Source organism: Callospermophilus lateralis, chromosome 3 (assembly GCF_048772815.1).
Source record: "Callospermophilus lateralis isolate mCalLat2 chromosome 3, mCalLat2.hap1, whole genome shotgun sequence".
NCBI lineage: Eukaryota > Metazoa > Chordata > Mammalia > Rodentia > Sciuridae > Callospermophilus > Callospermophilus lateralis.
Window position 1 is genome coordinate 157,824,159 of NC_135307.1, and position 24,752 is coordinate 157,848,910.

A 24,752-nucleotide genomic window follows, 5' to 3' on the forward strand; every position below is an offset into this window, starting at 1 on the left:
TTGTGATTGACTTATTTCTCTTGGCATAATGTCCTCAAGGTTCATATATGCTCTAATATGTGTCAGGATTCTTTCTCTTTTTTAAGGCTGAATAATACTCCATCACATAAGATACCACATTTTGCTTATCTATTTACCGCTTGACAAACCCTACACCTTGGCCATTGTGAATAGGTCTTCTATGAACACAGGTGTGCATTGTAACTTTTTAAATGCTTATTTTTATTTTATCCTTTAGAACTTTCTTCCTTGGATGTACTTTATAATGTACATAGTCCATCATTTTGATAGCAGTTAATGTACTGTGTGAATCAATAACTAACTCTGCATACATGGGGAGAGGATGCTGAATTTCTATAGTATGATGTGTGATTAAAATGTTTAGAGACCTCTGATTCTGTAAGCGTAGCAGATGTTGTTGGATGCCCCACCCGTCACCCCTTTCTACACATATTGACTTCATTTCCATGTGTCTGCAGTTCATCTCTATATCTGGGGACCTATCTGCTCATAATCATGGCAGCCCCCAGGACAGGGCCTTCTTCCCCTTTCCTTTGGTATTAGTCCTCAATCAGTGACTGATGGGAGTTGGTGTCTAAACACTCCCAAATCTTTTCCCTCATGCATTCTAACCTGTATCCCAGGGTAGCCCTGCAGGACTGGATCTCAGGTGCCTATTGGTGACTTGCTTGCTATGCACCCTGTACTGACTCTCTTCCCTGTTTTACTCCCTACTCCCCTACCTGTGCTTCCTGGGACCAAATCCAAAATCAACTGCTGCTCTATGAATCCATTTCTCAGTGTCAGCTTCTCGGGGACTGTAAACTAGGATATAAATGAATGCAAAACCCTCGGAAACCACTCAGCTGAGGTGATTAATGTATGGAGGGTCATGTGTAAAAAAGGAGCATAACAGTGACCCACTGTCTGTAATTCTCAAAAGCAAATTAAGTGGATTCAAAGCACTTGACAATTTCATTTCCTTCCCAAACCAATTCAGCTTTTGTTTCTTAATCAGTGATTTTATTGGAAGGGAGGAGAGTTTCCTAAGATCTTAGAGTTACCCCAGATAAGAGGTCAGTTTTCTTAGCTTATGAATGAGGATGCTGTGGTCCTGAGGCGTCTAGCACCTTACCAGAGGCCTCACAGCTAGAAAGTGGTGCAGGAGCAACGGGCCCGGCACTGAGGCTCTCTGGACGTGTCTCTAACAAAACCTGTTTCCTACGTCTAGATGCTCAGCGGGTTAAGATGAACAGATTTCAGCTTTTTCTTAAAGGGTTAAACAGTGAAACTTTTAAGCTTTGCAGGCCCCTTGGTCTCTTTCACAGTTTGCCATTATGGTGAGGAAGCAGCCACCCATAAGAAGCAAACAAACTGCCTTCCAATAAAACTTTATTCACAAAAAAGAGGTGGCCAGCCTGTGGGCTGTAGTTTGCCAACCCCTAGGATACAGAAGAGAGAAAGGTCCTTTTAGTTTTTATGTTTAAAAGGATACTTTAATTTTTAAGGCTCTCCTTACCACTTTTTAGTATTTGTCAAATAATATATTTACAAATAAAACATAGTCACTTAAACATAGGTTTTCTTTTTTTGCGGTCCTGGGGACAGAACCTAAGGGTACATGCATGCTAGGCAAGCCCTCTATCCCTAAGCTATGCCCCCAGTCCCTAATATAGTTTAATATGCTTTTCCTTTGACCCCCCCAAATAGCTTGTGGGGTCCTAAAAGTATGATTGCCACTTGTCTTCCCCCTTTTATTATTGTCACATCAGTCCTGTACATTGGTCTTGCCAGGCATTGAGGATATTGTACCGGCTTACTACTCATGATCCACAATGACATGCACAGAGAAAAGACCTTTTTCCCCAAATATTGAAATGAGAGTGTATAGTTTTCATCGTGTCAATATTAATTACTTGCAATTTGGTGTTCAATATTATTTTCTATATTAATTTCAACACAATGGGATGAGTCTAATTTGGAATGATAAAAATTCATTTGCATTTAAATTGATATTTTAAGCATCTCCCTGAGAGGAACTGGTAGCATCCATGATTATAATTATAAGCATTGTTTCCAAGGCAGGTTTGTTTTCCCTTGGAATGATTTGTAAATAGGGTGCCTCGAGTTTAATATTAATCATGATGACACGGATGCCATGCTTCTTTATGAGGTCCTGTGAATAGAGCTCTCATATTTTGGGAATTTCCTTCCTTTCGTGGAATAATGGATAGGCAGAGTTTATTATCTAAGAATACAGCCATTTATATATTTTCCTTTTAGCTTTCAAAATCTTTTGGATACTTATAGCTAGTATTCAGAAACCGAGATTCATTTTTCAGTTTGAAATGCATTATTATGGTTTAAGTATGATGTGTCTCCCAAAGACTCATGAGTGAGACAATGCAAGAAAGCTTAGAGGTGAAATGATTAGATTATGAGAACCTTAACCTACCAGTGCATTCATCCTCAGATGTAGATTAACTGGGCAGTCACTATAGGCAGGTAAAGTGTGGCTAGAGAAAGTAGACATGGAAGGCATGACTTTGGGGTCTATATATTTTGTCCCTGATGAGTAGATATGTCTCTGCTTCCAGATTGCCATGTCCTGAGCTGCTTTCTCCACTGGGCTCTTCTTCCATGATGTTCTGCCTTACTTGGGCCCAGAGATATGGAGTTGGCCATCTATAGACAGAGATAACCATAAACCAAAGTAAACTTTTCCTCCTCTATGTTGTTCTCGTCAGGTATATTGGTCACAGTGACCCAAATCTGACTAAAGTGTTCTTGCTTTGAGGAATCGGGCTATTGTACATTGCAAAACAAATGAGTTAAAAGCCTCAGGAAAATCATTTCCACTTCTTTCTCTAGCTCCTTCTGTTTTCCTGGGATGGACTAGGCCATCTGGCATCAAGGGATTATCTTCTTGGCTTGTGGCTATGAAAAAGATATGGGTTCTCCCCAGGCTCCAGGAAGCACTAAACAGCGTTCATTTCCTGAGTTGGTCCTCTTCTGGGTGGCACTTGTTGGGAGTCAACCCGGATCCAAAGACTAACTTCCCCATCCCCCAAGAAGAGCCATCCAATGGTGAGCCCTGCTGGCTCACATGATCCTGCTGTCCAATGGTGAGCCCTGTTGGCTCACATGATCCTTACCCACCAATCAGACTAGCCCTGCTGGCTCACATGATCCTTACCCACCAATCAGACTAGCCCTGCTGGCTCACCTGATCCTTACCCACCAATCAAAAAGCACCCCATGCTAACTGTCAAACCACCCCCGGTTCTATAAATATGCAGAGCTGTTCCTCAATAAACGGGCATTTTCTCCGATGGCAAGCCTTGATCGTTCTTTCAGCACTGACCTACAGCTCTTCTTTCATAGTGAAATTCTGGTGTTTACTGAGATATAAATACACGTTTCTATTACGAGCAGAACCAAAGGATAGCAGACTGCCTGGTTGAGGGGAAAGAGGAGGCAGGAGGAGACAAGGATGGTGTAAGTGTTTAGGAAATTGTGTCCTTGACAGTGGCATTTGTTGAGATGAGGAAACTGGAGGGGGTCAGGTTGAATGAAGTCAGTGTGAGAGATGGCAAAGTGCACATTTTTCCTCACTGGCTGTGTGAGCTAGGGCAAGTCATTCACCTCTCTGATCTTTAGTTTCTTATCTGTGGGAGGTAGATAAGAAAGTGCCCACTTCATTGGTTTGATATGCAGATTGAATCTGATAATGCATATAGAACACAAACCTAGGAGCACACTAAACAACCAACACTGGATTCCAATAGTCCTGCTGTTCAGAAGAAGTCTATGGAGATAAAAGGGATCAGGCAGCAGGGGCCAAAATATCAACACCAAAGCAGGAAGAAGAGGCAGGAGACCAAACAGGGATCTCACACTCTGTTAAGCACAATCAATTGTCTTGGATTTGTGAGCTAACACAAGTAAGCAACAAATCAAACCACCCCAACAAAACTGTTTTGTAGCATAGAATTGTGACGACTTGAGAGTGATTAATTAAGGTGTTTATGAACCTTGGCTATGATCTAAAGCACAGAGAATACATTATTTGTTTGAAGGTGCCTGGTAAGAATCCCAACAAGGTAGTGACTGTATCAAATGACTCAGTGTCGATCTGGTCATCACACAGGCACCTACACACGGACTGTCTCCTTCTCATTAAGTCTTTTGGAACACTGTTGTATTAGTCAGATTTTCGTCACTGTGACCAAAATACCTGACATAAAACAACTTAAAGGAAAAAAAGTTTATATTTTGGTTGATAGTTTCAGAGGTTCCAGTTCATGGCCAGCTGGCTCCATTGCTCTTGGTCTGAGGTGAAGCAGGACACCATGGGGAAAGGGCATGGTGGAGGAAAGCTGCTCACCTCATGGCAGCTAGTAGGCAGAGAGAGGGAGAAAGAGGAGCTAGGGACAAGAAATGGTCCCCATGGGGACTACTTCCCCCAATCTCAGCTTCACCTGCCAACAATTTCCATCTCCTCCCAGTAGCAGGTTCAAATTATTAATCCATCAAATAGATTAATACGCTGAAGAGATTAGAGTCCTTATGAGCCAGGCCCTTCCCCAAAGTTCTACCTATGGACATTACTGCATTGGGGACCAAGCCTTAAACACGTGAGATTTTGGGGACATTTCAAATCCAAGCCATAACAATTCTCTGTGAGTTAGAGGATATGTGTGTGCATGTTTGTGGGGTGTGGTGCAGAAGAGAAGAGAGGGTGGCCTAGTATCTGAACCACAGTAGTTTCAATACCTTTAACCTTCTGGGGAGTCCAATTTATAATTATCGATAGACCAAGAAAGACCCAGTGTTCATTTCAGCAATATGAATAAACATTCTACCCCTTTGATTCTGAAGATAGTCAGAATCCTTTTGGGAAAAAAACAAAATCACCCTCGTTTTGTAGACGGGGAAACTGAGAAGCTCAAACAATGTGTTTTGTTTTCCACCAGGTGATTCAACAGGAGTCCTTGAACTAATGCACTCTGAAGAGCTTAGATTTACACTAAAGCCCTTATTTAAAAAATTGGCAGCATTGGAGCTATAAAACATAGACTTCTCTTTCCATAGCTTAATGAAAACTTCTCCCACACACTGTAATGCATCTTATTCTTCTGCCTAGCACAGCACTCATTGTGGAGAGGTTCTGTGCGTGCCACCCTGAAAGTGAAGGCCTCGCCATCGTACCCGGTATGATGTTAAGGAACGTTGCCAAGAGCCCAGCCTTGGCTTCCTGTTCTTGGCTTCAGGTTTTAATTATCGGTTAGTAATTAAGGGTCCTTTCTTTGTGAAAAATAATTTCCCGTAGGTTGGGAGCCAGCAGGGTTACCATGGTGGAGACGCTAATCTCATTTCTACGTCAGAGATTCTCTCTGCTTTGGCCAGGTAGAATGGAAAATTTTGCTTTGTCCAAACTCCAGACTGCTCAAATGTAACAAGGTCAGGATTCTCAGGAGCCACCCCTCAATGAAGGCTTGCCGGCAAGTGATTTATTAAGGATGTGCTCTGGGCAAAAACCAATAAAGGAGTCTCTAGGCAGGACAGAGCAGGGGAGGAAGCCACGCCAAGCTGCCAAGCTGTCATTTCAGGCAAAGTCCTGCAGGGGACGCTGGAGGGTTATTTACCCCTCTGTGTTTTCTCAGCCTGAGAGGATTGAGTCACAGGTTAGTGAGTCATAGGTTATAGGTCATGGGTCATAGGTTAACAACGGCCCAGTGGGGATGTGAACTCCCAGACGTATCAGGTCTCCATATACATGGGACCAAGGAGGTTCCAGTAGTCCCAGGGCAAGGGGAATTTGCTGGGTGGGTGCTGGCAGTTGAAGCCAAAAATAGGCCTAAGGGGAAGGGGCACAGAAAAATGTTACAGAGTAGGCATTACCAGCTCTCAAAGGAGGCCTTTGGTGGGGGTTGTAGGTGGCAGACAAGGGATTTGGAAGACTTGGCAGGGGAAGGATGTACTGAGCAGGGTCAGGAAGTGTGAAGCTTCTACAGAAGGACCTGCAGGTGGTTCTCTGCCGAGGCCATGTTTCATGTGGACATTTGGAAACATCTGGATCTAAGCCTCAGTTGTGAGGTTATCACCTGCATCCAAGTTCTGAGACCAGCTCTGCTAGCCTGCTGTGTGACCTCTGACAATCCACTGCTCTCTTGGGTTTCAGGCTTCTCCTCTGTGGAATGAAGGACCGGGCCAGAACACCTCTAAAACCCCTTGAGTTGTTATGACCTTGATTTCAGCACAGGCCCATCTTTGTATTCAGAGCATCTGTTTCAACTGACTGACACAGGGATCCAAAAGCCTGCTTCCCTTCCTTAGAAAGAATCTGCTTTGTGACATGACTTGTGCCCTGAAGTCCCCTGTGGGATGAAACCTGGGCTTGGCTCCAACCGAACCCACACCCATGTCCTCACGTCCTGCCCCTCTTCCTTCCTTCTTCCGGAGAGTTCTTACCCAGTAAAACCACTGTTTTAAGAATTCTCATCTCCGTCTGCTTCCAGGAGATCCATCCTTGGTAATTATTATCAATAATAAGCAATCTAATTTCTTTCACAAAAATTCTCACTCTATCTCTGGTGTGTGTGTGTGTGTGTGTGTGTGTGTGTGTGTATACACATACTTGAATTTTATAAAAATGAGGAAGAACAAATGTCATGCCTTCTATGGGTCTGTGAGCCTCTGTCCAAGCAGAATATATTTATAAGGTGAACTTCAGGACTAAAGCAGAGTTCTTCGAACAGGCAATGGGTTAAGTGCCTGTGTTCAGCTGTATCTGGGACCTGGCTTACAGTTGAATTAAGTAGCAAACCAAGGAAGGCTATTGCTTGTGAACTTTGGCATTGATTTTACTAAAAGGAAAGTGGGAAGAAAATATAAAAACTTAGAATAACACACTAATTGATCTTTTAATTTCATTTTCATAATTTGTTCTGTGGATTCATTATGAGTCCTTGAGGCAGGAGGAGGGTGAAGCATGAACATTGGGGTCTGGATGCTTTCAGACTTCAAAACTGTGAACCATATAAACTTTTCTTCTTTAAAACGTTAATTCATCACAAACTCTTTGCTGCAGCTATAATGAAAAATACTGCCTCTAGTGAGATGATATCATTTTTACTTTTTTCTTTCTCCTTATTTCCTAAATATACTTCCTTAAAGCCACAGGTCTTGGTGTCTAAGGTGAGCCTGCCCAGAGGTATTAGTTGCCCTGGGTATTTCATTGTAGTAACGTGAATCTGATTCAAACAGTCAGTATTATTGTTAAGACATTTTGCAGATGAGGAAATTGAGGCACAGGGAAGTTAACTTGCTCTGGTTCACATAGTCAGGAATAGTTGGGATGAGGTTTGAATTTAGGGGCCCTGGCCCTTAACTCTCACACTAAATTTTCTGAGCTGTTTTTAGAGCAGAATTTTTTATTTTTGAAGGAGCCCTCTATGGTAATAGGTAAGAAGTACACATATTTTTTAGATAAAAGCAAACATATAGAAAAAGACATTAAAAACAGAAGATTGGTCTATTTTTATTAATTCAGAGAAAAAGCAAGTTGCTCAGTTTAGGTTCAAATGTCTACTATATCTAAGGAGGTGATATTTATTTCTTATAGCAAATCACCCCAAACTTAGCAGTTTTAAAAAAACACACATTTGTTTCCTCAGAGTTTCTAGACACAGGTTAACTGGATTCTTTGCTCAGGATCCCATCTGGCTAAAATCAAGCTGTTAGCTAGGGCTGAGATTTCATCTAAGGTTCACATTCTTTTCAAGTTCACTGTTCCTTGGCAGAATTCAGTGGCTTGAGTGTGAGATTGATGCTCCTAGAGGGCTATCATTTCTCTTACTTCACTTCTGTTGGTAAAATAACTCTGAATATCATGTTCCAGTTGGCCCTCTTCACATCATGGCAAGGGACTCATCAAAGCCAGCAGGTGAGTCTCTACTGCTTAAAGTCTTTGGGACTTCTTCCTTCTCTGACTTGCAGATTCTTTTTCAAAGAATTCACCTAATTAGTTCAGGCCCACCAAGAAGAATCTCTTTGATTAGCTTAAATTCAACTGACTAGGAACCGTTATATTATTTGAAACAACCCTTTTAACTTTTCCATATGATGCCACCTAGTCATGGTAGTGATATCACACCACATTTACAGGTCCTGCCCACACACAGGTGGGGGAATTATACAGGGTTTACATCAGGAGGTGGGAATTTTGGGGGCTCTTTCAGAACTCTGCCTATCACAGACTGTATATTGAGGGAAAAATGATTGAGACTTTTAAAAGTGAAGAATGGGACCTAGCTGAAATGAAGGCTGTCGACTTATGATCCATCTACACAACAGCAAATGCACATCTTAGATTAGAAGACTCCACGCCTCAGGGTTGGCTTTCTGTAACTGAGGCCTGGACATTGCTTCTTGGTCTTTGTTACCGCTTCAAAAAGCTGAACAAAGATGATGAGCCAGACCTTTGGACTCCGTCACATCCATGTTTGTCCTGGCAATGGCCACACTTGGACTGGGCACTACTGGATTCACCCTCTTGATCTCCATTGTTTGGTAACAAGACACGGGCAACCCTTAGAGATGGCCACTGCTTTGCTGTGGATTGGTCCCATTGTCTTTCTGGATGGGTCACATGGGTTCAGGAATCTGGGCAGGCTCACCTTAGACACCAAGACCTGTGGTTTTAAGGAAGCATATTTAGGAAATAAAGAGAAAGAAAAAAGTAAAAATGATGTCATCTCACTAGAGGCAGCATTTTTCATTACAGCTGCACCAAGGAGTTGGGGGTGAATTAATAATTTGTAAGGTCTGTCTCAAGCCAGGTTTGGTCATCTCATGGTTTTTGGCATCTCTGAGCTAGAAACCCAAAGAGAAAAAAAAAATCAGTGAAATGTTTTGTATTTTGGAAATTCAGTGACTGCACTGCATGTGAGGGAGCAGGAAGAAACAATGGCAGTGGAGGAAAATGATCATTAAATATTTTTATATTTTCATCAATGACTTTCTTATGGCTTATCATGTAAGTATTGCTACACTTTTCCTAAACAGGGTGTATTTGATTTTCAGCTGAATAGAATCCTAATAGTTTTATTTTTATTTTTTAGTTGTTAATGGACCTTTATTTTATTTATTTATATGCGGTGCTGAGAATCGAACCCAGTGCGTCACTTATGCATGCAAGCGCTCTACCACTGAGCCGCCACCCAGCCCCAATCCTAATAGTTTTATAGCAGCCTTCTTTCTTTCCTTCCTTCCATCCAACCCTCCAACCAGAATTTAGTCATTTATGTATTTTTTTTTAAATTTCTTTTTCTTTTCAAGGCATGAGGCCTCCAGTTAATTTTCTCATAAGCAAAAGAATTGAATGACATTGCCCTGGTTTTAAAATCACAAGAGATGAGACTCTGTCAAAAGACCTGTAGAGAATCTGGGGTAAGGAAATGATTTTTGTGGGCTGCTTTTAGTCTTGGTCTTTTGCTAGAAGCAAATCTCCTGATGAAAATCCAAACACCTACTTGTGCAGTATCATATTGATCAATCTTCTTGATAAATTCCTTTGCTTTATCCACCAAGAAAACAAATTCATCTCTAATGGGACAAGTTGCTAGTAGTTCTTTTTTTCTTTATTTTTTGGGTAAGCTTTTTTTTTTTTTTTTTTAATTTTCATTTTCTTAAGTGAGGTTTTTTTTTCTGTTTTTAAAAATTTTTTAAATACATGAGCTAGTAGTTCTTTAAATGCAGTTAAATATCTTTCCTTTTCTAATTTTTAGGGCTGGTTTTCTTGTTCATTTTGTTGCATTCTCGAGTGAACAGTGTTTTATTTCCAAGATAGTACTGAGCACTTTATACCATAATTATATATGTACATGTAAACCTCCTGAGTTCAGGCACTGAATTTTTCATGTTTTATAATACTGGTCCCTCATACTGCATCTTTTGCACTGTAGGCAATCACTATGGGTTCCTTAAATGTTGACAGGTTCAATTGTTTCAACTGCAATCGAACAATTTGGAAGAATTGATTGATCGGATTCTTTTTTTTCTGTTTTTAACTGTAGCTGTAACTCTGGGTCCAAACAAGGAACATCATTTCATCAAACAAGATTTTTTAAATTTTTTCCTGATTTTATGTCAAAGTATGTCCCTGTAAAAATGGACATGGATTGAATCAGGTGATAGTCATTAGACCGATAGTCTATCAAAATAATTTTAAAAAGTTCTTATCCTCAGTATCCCAGTCTGGCTTCCTGGTGATAAAGTGTACTATTTTCTAGTTAACATTCACAAGTGCAATGAAGAAGGCCACCCTTTCTTTTCAATAAGATACAAAGGTTATTTAAGCCCCAATTTCATATGCAATATTAATGTGCTTATTTAAATATTAATAGGTCTAAAAGCCTGGAGCAACATATGTGATCAATACTTCATGGCATTTGAATCATCCAGGGCTGAGAACTGTGCCTATCTCCAGCAGTTACCCTTTTATCATGGCGGCCACCTGCCACTTGGAGCTCCGGTGTGCGCACTGCTCCTGAGCGAAGAGCACTTCCTTAGGGGTCAGTGCTGGCAGCCCTTCGGAGCTCTCCACAGGCTCCCTCTTCAGAGACAGTTACCTATCAGGACCCATCAAATGAATGCAAGAGTGAAAGTCCTTGGGGGTATGGCTTACTTTTTTTTTTCTTTTATAACCACTTCTATTGGCAAAATGACAGGCCTGGAGTGTTAATAATGTCACAGATTTTTAACATCCAAAGAGTTGAATTTTTCCACTACTATCTGAGAACCTAATTATATTTCCACGGTTCCAGACATTATAGAAAAAAATATCTATATGCGAATCACCTGCTTTAAGAATCATATTCTCTCCTATATTCATGGGACCTCCGTTAGGGTTCCTGGTCCTCTATGTATTTCATCAGTGTTATGCCCAGGAAATCATACCTTCTGGTATTTAAGCGTCACAAAGGAGGACAAAAGCTCCAACCCTGATGACAAGGAGAGGGTCTGCTTTTTGCAAGAGGGTCTCCATCTTTTAGCTCAGAAATGGATCACCCTCTGGGAAGCTCCAAGATCCTGTGCTGAGAAGCTGCCCAGATTAATGTGCTCTTTCTTGAAAAATTTCCATAAATTCTTGAGTTCAGCAAATGTGGAAGATTACATTGACTCCAGCTGCACATCCTTCCCTAGACCTACAGTTTCTGCCATGAGGTTTCGTAAAACCTCCCTAGAAAGGGGTGAAGTACGTTTCCGAACCATTGACAGTGGATTGAGCCTTATGATTTGTTTAGGGTAACAGAATACATAATCCTCCATCAGTGGGTTTCCTTTCCATGTTTTCTGTTACCCAGAATCAACTGCACTCCAAAAACATTAAATAGAAAAATTCTAGAAATATACAATTCATAAATTATGTACTACTGTGAGTAGTATGATGGAAATTGGCACCGTTCTGCTTCATCCCATCCAGGACGGGAATCACCTATGTGTCCAATGTATCCACACTGTATATGCTACCTGCCTATTAGTCACTTATTAGCCATCAATGTTATCTTATTAACTGTCACAGTATTGCAGTGCTTGTGTTTAAGCAACTCTTACATAGTAACCTAATGCTGCATCCACACTAGCTGTATCATTCATCTCATTCCATCTCACCACGTAGGCATTATGTCACCTCACATCATCACAAGTCGAGTGAGTACAGTACCATATTTTAAGAGACTGATCACATTGTGACTTTTATTATAGAATTTTTTTTAATAATTGTTCTATTTCATTATTAATTATTGTTGTTAAACTCTTACTGTACCTAATTTAAAGATTAAACTTTATTGTAGGTATGCATATATAGGAAAAAAATCATAGTCTACAGTCATGAGGAAGTGTCAGTTTGCCAGTTCAGAGCCTAGGCCTTAAGTGACCTTGTGCACTGTTACTCCATGTCCTTTATATCTCTGTCGTCACCATTAGAAGACCATGCCCACTGGACCCAACAGGACCATGAAAGACATGTGAAGAGCTGCCCTAGTGTCCACAGCTTGAGCACCGCTACCCAAGTTGGCTTACAGAACCACAGTAATGATTTATTTAGGGCCCAGAGATGCCCAACTGAGCCCTGCCAATACTCTCCCCTCTGTTTTCCCACAAATATCCTTTTATTCCAAAATCCATGACAGAAAAGGAGACATGGATTAGGAATTTCTGTTTCTTTGGGGGCATCCTTCCTTATCATGAGCAATGGGTCTTCTTTCTCCCTTTATCTTCTCGTTGCTTAGATGCTATTTCCCAAGGCCTTTGAGATTTATCCTGTTATCCTCTACTCTGGTCTTAACTTTCCTATCCTTACAATATTATACTGAGCTTGATTTATCTGTCTTTAAAAAATTCTTTTGATAATCCGAGCTCACTAGGTTTTACACTGAGCAATTACACTGGTTTCTTGAGGGTTGCTTCTGCTGCTTCTCCATGAAGTTAACCTTAAATTCTACAGAGTTATAATCTCAACCCCTAAGAGAAGGAAACCAATGTTTATTGAGCAGCTATTAAATTCTAGGACTGATATATGATATCTCAAAATACCTGCCAATACCAACAAACCTGACCAGACTTTTTATTTTGCGCATTTTATAAATGAGAAAATGAAAAATTCAAACAAGCAGACAAGAAAGTTGTTCATCTTTTGAGTCTAAAGTTGCACAACTAGGAGGTAAGGATTCGGAAGTCACTGTTGGGTTTGACTCAGTTTCCACTGTCACCCTGTCAGAACCCCACCCTTGCTTGATGGCCAATTTCCAAATGTCAGCTAATGCAGCCGTTTGAACTTTCTCTGTCTGCTGCACACTCTTCTGCTTGATTATAGGTTAGGCCAGAAGAGCCAGAAATTAATCTCTCTTTCCTCCCACTTCAGGTCTGCTTTGTGGAAGTTTCAAACAGTTATTGACAGGAGTTGGTGGGTAACTGAGGCAGACTGGCTCTGTTTATACTGCTTATAGAGTTCCTTAGTGAAATTAAGCACCGATGGCCCTCAGCGGCAATTTACTTGATAACAAGCCCTTCCTTGTCTGCCCTCTTCTTTGTTATCACTCCCCTGCTCCCTTTCTTGGGCTTCCTGGGATCTCCTCCCAAATGAGGTATAGTTGTCCCCAGCTATCCATGTGGGATTGCTTCCAGAACACCTAAATTCTCCCAAATACCCCAATCCACAGAAGCTCAAGTCCCTATATAAAATGGCATAGTAGTTGCATATAACCTAGACATATCCTCCCATGTACTTTAACTCTAAATTACTTATAGTACCTAATACAATGTAAATACTACATATATAATTGTTATACTGTATTGTTTATTAATAATGACAAAAATGTCTGCATATGTTCCATAGAAAGCCAGGGATTCTGATCGCTGACTCTGTTTGCCTTCAAATTCCCATCTCTTGATCCCTGCCTCTGAAAAACCCCAATACAATGAAGACTCTCCTTGGGTTTTATAGACCCACCAGCCATAGCAAAGCAGGGCTTTGAAACAAAGCTGGAGATGCTCTGCCTCACCACTTCCATGCTGTGAAAGCTGCCTTTCAGCCCCACTCCACATGTTCTTGAAGAAGTGCCTTCTTCAAGAGACTCAGCAGAACCCCTCGGCTTGGACCAGTTTTTTGATGAATACAAGCCTGCAATCATCACTGGACAGGGAGCCACCGACTCAAGAGATGAACAACTTCCTTGTCTGCCTTCCCCTCACCTGTAAGACTGTTCTCACACACTTGTGTCCTTACTGACCTACAGTGTCCTCTGGAACACAGCTACGTCTTATTGATCTCTCTTCCTCTAAGCCTTGCATATGGCGGGCTCAACATAGTGATGTGCTGAGCTACATAAACTATACATACTCTCAGCATAGAGAAGATGGGTAAAGGAGACTCTGATTTTGACTTGGTCTAAAATAGTCTCTCGGGCAAGATTCATTTCATATTACTATTGGAGTGGAAAAAGGAGAATTTTAATTATTTGGAATGGTGAACATTTACCAGTGAGACTGGATCCCTCAGATCAAATTCAATCAGAGAACAATAGGGTCATAATACAAGTGGCGGTTATTATCCTCTCCTAACACTCAACAGGCTTAATGTGGATTTGTTGAATTAAATTAACACTAACGACTTACATTCATATATTGATTTGCAGTTTTCAAAGTATTTTAATTCTCAGTTTAATGGAAAGAACACTGAACTACCAGCACACAGATCCCTCTCTTTTAATATACAGAGTAACAAGCACTTGAAAATGATTCTGCTTTGGGAAACATTGTGCCTGGTTTGATTATGAAGAAATTTTTCTGAAGAGCCTTGGGTAGAATTTTCACTTCTTATTGCAAAAAGAAGTAACAAGAAGACGTTTCCTTTTCCCCAGCAGAAAACATTTCTGCTTATTATCACCTTTAAGAGATGGCCCAAGTGATCCCTCTGGGGCAGAGGTTGCTGTATCCCTTTTTGCAAGAGGAAGTAGTTGGTGCTGTGTGTGAAGATCCTCTGGGACCAGCCTTCAACCAATGGCTGATGGAGTTGGTGTGCAAATCCCTGAGCTCCTCCAGCAATCCCATGCCAAATGGGATCACTCTGGCACACATACTCGACACCGTCTCCCAGATTTCCCTGGTAGGTTTAAGTTTTCGCTGCCCATAGTGATAACTTGTCTGATGAAGAGTTGTTTATGGAGTATCTTCCTTTCTCTCATTCCCCACTTCTCTACCTCTGTTCCCTAGGATCTCTTCCAAATTAACTACTTCTGTTCAAACCCTCATCTCAGGGTCTTCTTCCGGGGAAACCCAAACAAAGACTTCCCCAAAGTACCTTTCCCTAGAAGGGCACCAGGCTAGCTCATCACATCCAAGCCATTAAGCCACTTAACAAGGTGTGACGCCGCCTGTGAATCCTTCGCTCACACAATTTTCGAGCCCATCATCGTCTGCTGGTTTCATTGCTCTCCTGGGTGGGTTTGCTCCACTGCTGTTCTCGTTCTGTTAATGTTAGTGTAAAATTTTTAATTAAAAATAAAGAAGATAAATGTGGTTAGTTGCTTCAATCACAACTCTGTACGGGGCACGAGAGACACCGTGACTGGTGAAAGCCACTCAGTTTGGTCTCTCTGCTGAGGAATTAAGAATGAGATATTTGGATATTCAGCTTTATCACTGGTACCAAGGAGACAGAAATGTTCACAGCCATGTGTGCTGCCTAGACACGCTTCCTGTTTGAGGAATGCTGAAAGTTCAGACCTGCTACAGATGGAAATTTTCAAGATGCATATTTTTTTATGCAGAAATCACATTGTCTATTCAATTAGGGGATATCATGTAGATTGAGGTTGGTATAGACATTGTCTCCTCAACAACATCTTCAACATCTCTTCAACAACCCAGCCCATGCCCATCAATCCTCCTCTTGAACATTTCCATTTGCTTATTAACCTTAACCACTAGACAGTTCTCGCTTTAACTGAATCAACATCTCCCTTTTGCAGTTGACCATCCATTGGTGGTCATTTTTCTTGGGAGAAATGACTGAACAAGTTGGATGCCTCATTCCACAGGAGAATCTAAAATATTTAAAACATATATAACATGTCTCTTAATTTTTTTCCCCCAGAATAAACTTTTCCAGTTACTTTGGCTCTGCTTATCAGAATATGGAGTCCCTCTTCCATGCCTCTGTCATGCTCCCTCAGAGACTGAGATGCCCATTGGAAACTCCCTAGTTGTCCAATAATTGGGGATCAAAATGCTTAAGTAACTATGGTGTGACATAGTATTATATAGCCCTTAAAGTCATGTTTTCACAAATATTAATAGTATAAGAATGTTCAAGACATGTCAAATAGATGGGATAACACTATATATGCAATAAAAGTCCAATTTCATTAAAATATACATATAGGGATGATTGTTTTTTAATTAGAAAGATTGCTTTTAGAAAAGAAATGGAAAAAAAAAGAGCTAGCACTCAGAGTCCACAGAGTTCTCCAGGTATGTTTCTGAGATTTTGTTTCCCTTCCCAATTTCTGATGTGGGTTTTGGTAGATGAATCATACTGTCTACTTCCAGAGCACATATAGCTTATCAGTATCCAGGAGGATTTTTTCCCCTTATAAATTAGTATCCCTTTTTCATCTGGCAACTGGAGTTGGGAGCAGGCTGCCAAGAAATGCCTGGGCTGGGGTGCAGAGGAGATGGTGTGGAGGTCAGTAACGGTGGTCTCGGCCTTCATGGGACTGGACGGAATGTGCAGTAGGGAGGTTATGCACCATCAGCTTTGCAGCCCCATGGCCAGCCACACAGCCTTGGGTCCTCCAAGTGGCAAGTCAGAGCAATGCCGGTCTGGGAGATGCTGAAGCCTGGAAATGGAGGGAATCTTGGGAAATACCAATGTTTCTGAGAGTGAAGGGCAGCACTCCTGGGCTGGGCTGTCTGGCCCTGCAGGTCAGTATCCCTGCCCTCTCTCTGTGAGATGGCATATCAGAGCCTTGGAAAAAGTGAAACATAGGCATTTCTCAAACCCCCTTCAGACATCTCTAGAGCCCTGCTGTTGTGGGGAATGCAGAGAAAGGAGGGAGGAATTGAAAGGTCAGCCAAGATTAGGAGGAGGCAAAGAAGGATGGCACTGAGGCAATTTCTTTAAGAAAGTGAGCAAACAGACCATCAGCTGTACTCCATGCTCCTGTGTTATAGCAGTGGGGCAGGGAGCCATGTGGATGGGGGTGGGGTGGGGTGGGAAGGTGCCAGCCACAGGACCACTGGGGCAGAGTCTGCCACTCACAGCCGGTTTATTATCATCTTTTCTACAGGAGTAGATTATCATCACCGGGAATATAGTTTTGGTTTAACTTCTGCCATTCCTCTCCAGGACCATAATGGCTGAACTGTGCCAACTGATTTCATGTTTAACTTAATTTTTAAAAAGATGCTACTATTAAGAATTAAAAATAACAGTAAATGTTGGTGAGGATGTGGGGAAAAAAGCACACTCATACATTGCTGGTGGGACTGCACATTGGTGCAAGCACTATGGAAAGCAGTTTGGAGATTCCTCAGAAAAGTTGGAATGCAAACACCATTTGACCCAGCTATCGCACTCCTCAGTCTATACCCAAAGGACTTAAAATCAGCATACTATAGTGATGTGGCCACATCAATGTATTAGCAGGTCATTTCATAATAGCTAAGCAATGGAACCAACCTAGGTGCCCTTCAAAAGATGAATGGATAAAGAAAATGTTGTATAGGGCTGAGGTTATGCCTCAGTGGTAGAGTACTTGCCTGGCATGTGTGAGGCACTGGGTTAGATTCTTAGCATCATGTATAAATACATTAATTAAATAAACATCCAAAGAAAATGTGGTATATATACACAATGGAATATTACTCAGCCATAAAGAAGAATGAAATTATGAAATTTGTCAGTAAATGGATGGAACTGGAGACTATCACGCTAAATGAAATAAGATAATCTCAAAAAACCAAAGGCTGAATGTTCCTTCTGGTATGCAGATGAGAAAACACAATAAGGTGTGTGTGTGTGTGTGTTGGGGGGAAATAGAAGTTCATTGGTTTAGACATAGGGAGATAAAGGGAAGAGAGTGTAGATGGGACTAGGAAAGAAAGTAGAATGAATCGGACATGACTTTTCTATGCTCATATATGAATACATGACCAGTGAAACTCCACATCATGTACAACCACAAGAATGGTATCCTAATTAGAATAAGTTATACTCCATGTATGTATAATATATCTAAATACACTCTACTGTCATGTATATCTAAAAAGAACAACAACAACAAAAGATGCTGTGCTCAATTTGGATGCTTCCAGATTCATAAAGACATGCAGTCAATACAAACACACTGTCGCCCTGTTCCTGAAGCCCAGAGCACCAAACACATGAAAAGCCCCATTTTCTTTTTGCAATGTAGATGCACACACCTTCTAGGGCAAAGGACCCAGAATGCTGACCTCCCAAACACTTTTCCTTTTTAACCCTCCCTTCTCGTTCTTAAGCCCATTCATGTGGTTCTCTGTTAACAGTTCTCGGGATGCTCAATGCCGTGGGGAACATTATGGATGTGAAGTGATCATGAGCAATACAAAGAATCAAAGAAAGATTAGCATTCTCGCTTCCATGAAGTGGTGGCTGTAATGTGAGTTGCTGCAGTTTTTGGCATTTTGCCTTCATTTCTGTCCAGCAAGCACCCAGATGGCTCGTTTCCACCTTCAATCCAGTGTTGTCAGCCAGAGTTGATTCAAGCCTTGCCAACTCTCTCTCTTCTGCCGCCCCCCCGTACCTATTTTGTTGGCATTCTGTTCTGTCAAACTGCAGGTTTCTTTCTTTTTTTCCTCACATAGCCACTGTGTTTGCCTGCTGCCAGTCCCCACGTCTTGTCATTTGCCTTTGGCTTGAGCTGTGGCTCTATAAGATGAGCTATTTTACTGTATGTGTGTGTGTGTGTGTGTGTGTGTGTGTGTGTGTACGTGTGCATGCATGTTAGAGTATGTGTATGTTTCTGTGTGCATGCATGCATGCATGTCTGAGTGCATGTGTGCATGTTCCTGTGCATGTGCATGCATGTGTTCCTAATAACCAGAGGTACCAGAACACTTAAAAGCACACATTTCCCCCACCAAAGTCAGGTTGTACTCACATAGTTGGAGGCCAGGTCTGGGTGGAGGTAGTCAATTCCTGCAAAAAGAACAACACAGGAACCAAAGGTTAGTACCTGCTATGTATCCTCAGAAGAGCTGCTCAAGCCAGTGTCCTCCTTTGGGGCTGGCACCAGGAGACTTGCCATAGCTGGTGGTGGAGTGAGCACCCGGCCCAAGCCCCCAGCCTTGCCTTTTCCATCTGAGTGAGGGCAGGCTGCACTGCTCAGTGGAGAGGCAGCTCTTCTCAGACACACTTCAAAGGAGTGAAGCCAATTAGAGCCTGGGGCCCAAGGATAACACTTCTGAATAAATGTCAGGACTAAGGGGCTTAGTGACTGTGAGATGGATGGCTCACCAAAGCAGTGATCTAAAAGAGATCTGTAGAAATCCTGACATTTCTAAAGCACAAACTGGCATTTCTCCTGAAATGCGACTGACCCTGGGGAGGAAAAGTAATGATTATTTAACAGGGCATGGACAGCAATGGATTAGGAGAGCATACTCGGGCATGGAAATAAGAAGAGGAACGCGGCTCAGGGAGAAAAGCCATTAGGAAAGGGCAAATGATTTCCAGCAAGGTGTTCCCGGCTGGGACCTAATGCCTGTCTCTACAGAATGTGGCTTTTCAGGAAGCTGAAGGCTTCAATTCTCTCAGCAGGAGTCCTGCACTTTCTCTTGAATATGGGCCTGTCTTCTTGCCCACAAGTCATTCCAAGGCTAGAATTATGTCTATGAGCACTGCTGAGTTCCATCGGACTGCTAGATCTTAGACATCACCGTAGAACACCAAGGACAATTGAAATGCTCGTATTTGTGTCTGCAGAGTCTTGCAATCTTTGCAGCAGTCACACTGCATCCAGCTTTCTGGGAAACAGGACAGGTTCCAGAGACTACCAAGAATAATGGTTGCTAGTGTAGGTACTTGGAGCCCAGGATTAGATTTGGACTCCCAACCACTTGGATACGGGAAGCAAAAATTTAGGCAAGTTGCTTGATCTCTCTGTGTTCGTGTCCTTTTTAACAATTGGAGGTGAGAACAGGTAGGGGTTAAAAAACTAATGCATGGGGCGTGCTTAGCCCAGCAGCTGGTGCATTTAATAACTATAGTGGGATGCAATATTTATAAGCTGCAAGTACCATTAAGTGCCTACCATGGTTGGCATTTTCTTTGCATGCATACTAAGACTGTGCTGCCGTTATAGCTTTGCCCTGCAAAACAATTTGAACTGGGATGTGAATTTCTAAAAGGAATTTCGGTTTGTTTTCTTCTGGTTTATACAGATAATTTCTGGACTGGGAGCCACTGAGTATAGCCGGTCACTTCCCACCCAGGCTCAGGGTACTCTCTCTTTCTACTCACCTCCCAAACTTTGCAGAAGCAAAGACTAATACTTTTAAAAGTTGTTAACCCTTGTTCTGAACCTGAGTTCAAAGATAGCCAATTAAGGCTGGGGATGAGCATAAGCTTTCAGGCCAATAGTTCAAGTTCCACTCAAGGATCAGACACTGTGATACTGATGTGGCTTCGGCTAAGTGACACCATCTTTTTCTCTGGGTCTTGGTTTACTCATCTTTGAAATGGGGCCATTATTTACCTTGCAAAGCTGTTCTTGGGATTAGAGACAACTCATTGGAATTTTTAGATTGTGTTAAACAGTATATTACATTTCTTATCATAATCATTAATACTGTCAGTCACAGTAGAGTAATGTAGTCTTGGTTTTACAATGTTGTGTTGAAATTAGAGCATACATATTTGTTGAAATTGGTTAATACTGTTGAGAAGAAATTTTTGTAACATAGATAAGCTAAAAGAAGGCATCCTCCCCCTCCACACACAATTTTTTTTTTTCTAACTGGAAGTTAGTTTTCAAAACATCGCTCCATGTCCTGATACTGGAATTTGTTTAAGAGAAAAATACTCTGAGCACTAGAAATCTCTTCTCTGTGAAGGGAAAACATTGAATCATGGAGACAATTTGAGACCAGAAAAAAATTAGGATTAAAACAAGATAAATTTAGCCTCATTAAAATCATGAATACTTAATTAGGTTAAGGGGAGGGCTAAGGTTGAGTTAGAATGGATACTTTGGTCTGAGAAAGAAAATATTTTTGATAGAACTGCAGATGATAGATATGATTCAGAAAAAGTAATAGTGCACTAAGGAATGAAAATAATAATTTGATAGTTAGATAGTATTTTAATTTTTGATTATCTTTTGAGGTGGAATATACCAAACATAATTCTTGATGAGCTTATTTATTTTTTAATTCTTACATTAGTAATGTATCCTTATTTTTTAATGCTTTTGTTTGTTTTTCCATGATGAATTCCAGGTATGATTTGGTCCTCCCAAAACAGACAATTTAAACATAGAGACCAAGAAGCGTGCCTATCAATGGCTGCACTGTGATCCTGTGGCTCACACTTTAAAGAAGGGAGACAGACTCGTGATCAGTCAATCATAATGAATGCAGCTCACAAATGAGCAGTATTTGGTTGTATTCTTGTTCATAAACACTTAGTATCCTGCTAGCAATTTCAACGTTTTCAGAAAGTCTAATCCACAACAGTCCAAATTCTCAGGAAGCTCTAACAGGTTTAGAGACCTAAGGGAACTTTCAAGGGGCTCCGTGAGCATAAACTCTTACTTAGCAGGCCAGTAGTTTAGTTGAGATGTGTAGCATCCTAGGACCCTGGTCCTGAGCTCGGTTCCTTCCACTCTCCCAGTGGAGCTACCATCTGTACTCTCTACACCCCACTTAATTAAATGTCCACAAGAAGCAGGCTCAAGGAACATACTGCATTTTCCGAAGATGCCTGCACAGTATCTCCTATCCCGTCTGTCTTCTACAATGTGACAGTGTCACACTTCTCATGGAGATGTGGGTCCACTGCCTCTTCTTCAATCTGGGTGGGCCTGTAACTGTTTCAGTCAATAGATGTAGTGAAACACCAAGGCTAGGTCAGAAAAGTCCAGGAATCTTCTGCCTGGTCCCTTTGGATACTTACTCTGGGGGAAACCAGAGGCCATGTAAGAAGCCCACAGGTAATATAGTGAATTTACGTGATTTTATGTTATTTCAGGTCGAACTTTTTCATAGAAGAAGCAGGGCTTGGTCCTCCTTGACACCTTTCCAGTTCCCTACTGTTCCCAATTCCTCAGTGCAGCCAATCCAGATATATGCTTTATGCAGCTGCCTCCTGGTGCCCACCTTCCTGTGGGACCACTAGACACAACCTATTCGACTTGCCTCACTGGTTGCCATACCCTAGATGGGCTGAGTGGATATGCTGAAGTTACCATGGGACTCTTAGGCACTCATGCTTTCCTGCTCTTAACCCACGAATTACAGTGCCCTTGAGGAACTCTCCCGGGAAGATTCTACCCCACACAAAGACCTTGGCTCATAGACTTCCTGCTTGTTCTAACATCCCACTTGCTGGTAGACTGTTCATGTCCCCACCCTGCCCCTTGTCTCTCACTCGGAGGCATGCTGCTCTCCTTTTTCTGCATCTGTGAGTAATAAACAACATCTGTTATTTCATGTTTTCTTTTTGAATCACATCCTCTATATCTCATCTGACCAACACACCTGACCCTAACTTCTTTCTCAGTTAGTGACTGTCTCAATGGGAATAAATTGGACACTGTTCAGACAAGACAGAGCTTCTGTTAGTATGAACAGGTTTCCTGAGAGAGGGACCCTTGATCACAGGTTGGACACTTAGGCACTAGGTCCCTCACTAGGATAAAAGAAGTATCCTGCAAAAGGCACTGCTTTGGTTTGCATACTTGTGTCCCTCCAAAATTCATGTGGAAACTTAAACCACAATGCAATAGTATTAAGAGGTAGAACCTTTTGGTGATTAGGACATGAGGGGCTGTGTCATGGGTGTGATTGGTGCTTTTACAAAAGAGATGAGAGGAAGTAGCTTAATTTCTTTTGCACTTCCATCTCTTTCACCATGTGAGGGTGCAGCAAGGAAGTATCATCTATAAGGAAAAGGGCCTTCGCCAGACACCAGATCTAATGACACCTTGATCTTGAATGTCTTAGCTTCTAGAATTATAAGAAATGAATTTATGTTTTTTTTTCTATAAACTACTCAGTCTAAGGTGTTTTGTTATAGCAGCAGGAATCAACTGAGACAGAAATTGATATCAAGAAGTGAAGTGTTGGATCCAACATGGCGGCCGGCGAGGAAGCTGCACTTTCAATATCTCCACATTAACGGGATCAGAAACACCAATTAAAACAGCTACATTCTACCTACTGAGGATCTTCTAGCAAAATTCCGTTGAAAGGAGACCTGCCGAGAATTAGTAAGTTTATTAGACGTGACAGTTTGCCCCAGACAAGTGAAACTTGACCGGCAGCGCGGGCTCAGAGTCCAATCCCACGGCCACCCGCCGCTTCTGCAAGCGGCAGGCGGCCCAGAGCAGCGCGGCAGAAGGGTCCCCACCCGGCCAGCAGACAGCTCCCGCCATCCCGGCTACCCTGGCGGCCCTGCTCTCGCTCGGCGAACAGCCACCCCACCCGGCTGGTTCTTAGCCACGCGGCTGCAGTCACCCGGCTTTACAAGCGGCCCCCAGCGGCCCTGCTCAGAGAGAAGGGTCCCCGCCCGGCCGGCAGACAGCTCCCGCCATTCCACTCTTGTTCTGCAAACAGCCACCCCGCCCTCCTGGTTCTTAGCCACGCGGCTGCAGCCGCCCGGCTTTACAAGCGCCCCCAGCGACCCTGCTCGGCGAGAAGGGTCCCTGCCCGGCCAACAGACAGCTTCCGCCATCCTGGCTACCCTGGGGGTCCCGCTCTTGCCCTGCAAACAGCCACCCCGCCCGCCTGGGTCTTAGCCACTCGGCTGCAGCCACCCGGCTTTACAAGCGCCCCCGGCGGCCCTGCTCGGCGAGAAGGGTCCCCGCCCTGCCGGCAGACAGCTCCCGCCATTCCGCTCTTGCTCTGCAAACAGCCACCCCGCCCGCCTGGTTCTTAGCCACGAGGCTGCAGCCGCCCGGCTTTACAAGAGCCCCCAGCGGCCCTGCTTGTCGAGAAGGGTCCCTGCCCGGCCGGCAGACAGCTCCCACCATCCCGGCACTCCTGGCGGCCCGCCCGCTCTGCGAAGGGTCACTCCGCCCGGCTCTTAGCCACGCGGGCGCCATCTGCCTGGCTCTGTGGGCGTCCCCGGCGGCCCAGCGCAGCCAGAAGGGTCCCCGCCTGGCCCGACAGAAGGCACGTGCCCTTCCGGCTCTGCTAACGGCCCTGCCCACCCGGGAAAGGGCTCCCCCCCTTGAGAGGATGGGAAGGAAATCTAACCAAGCCTCTGTGAATTGGCGAACTGGGATCTAAAACCAGAGATTGTGTCAGACCAGAGACAAGCCAGTTCCACCTCTCCCTTCGGTCACTCCTGCAAGGAGCCAGGGGCCCGCCATAGCAGAGAGGGGAAGTCACCAAAGATCGGCCAAAGAGATTCCTTCCCAGCGGATTCTAAATTAGCAGGAGCGGCGAGGGAGCTGGCCGGAGCTGGCGGGAACCTCGGTAGTGGCACGGGAACCGGCGGGAGCTGAGGCTGCGCTGACGCAGGAGCCGGCGGGAGCCGCGCGGCGCGGGTCTCCCAGCTACAGCTCCCACCAGTGCTGACAACTGAGGTCTCTTGCACCAGATACGGGGGCGTGGCTACCAGAAGGTAAGCAAATTTGCTGGGGGTTCTCAGCCCCAAGCTCTACAAACTTAGGGCCTGAGGGAGGCAAACAAGGAGAGTGTGCCCAGGCACTAATGAAACAGCTGCTCCACGCGTGTGCAAGGTAGGCGGAACCGTGACCACCGACAAAACAGGCCCAGTGGCCCGCCAGATACATCGCCCCGGTCGGGGGAGGGGCAGAGCCGCCACCAGCGCCTTTTAGGTAGACAGATCTGCAACCGACACACAGAACAGGCCTAGTGGCCAGCGGAGGGGCAAAGCCGCTGCTCACGCCTGCAAGGTAGGCGGACCTGTGACCACCGAAAGAACAGGCCCATCGAAAGTACAGGTACAGCGGCCT

At 43.3% G+C, this 24,752-nt stretch overlaps 1 protein-coding gene across 2 annotated transcripts in view; it reads right to left on the reverse strand.

Moving 5' to 3' along the window:
* The window catches only part of Pcsk2 (proprotein convertase subtilisin/kexin type 2), a 260,446-nt gene that overhangs the window by 80,041 nt on the left and 155,653 nt on the right, over positions 1-24,752 (reverse strand). For both annotated transcript variants that reach the window (XM_076848938.2, XM_076848936.2), the window contains one exon: positions 18,711-18,748. In XM_076848938.2, the coding sequence (XP_076705053.2) occupies positions 18,711-18,748 (38 nt within the window). The remainder of the gene's footprint in view (positions 1-18,710; positions 18,749-24,752) is intronic.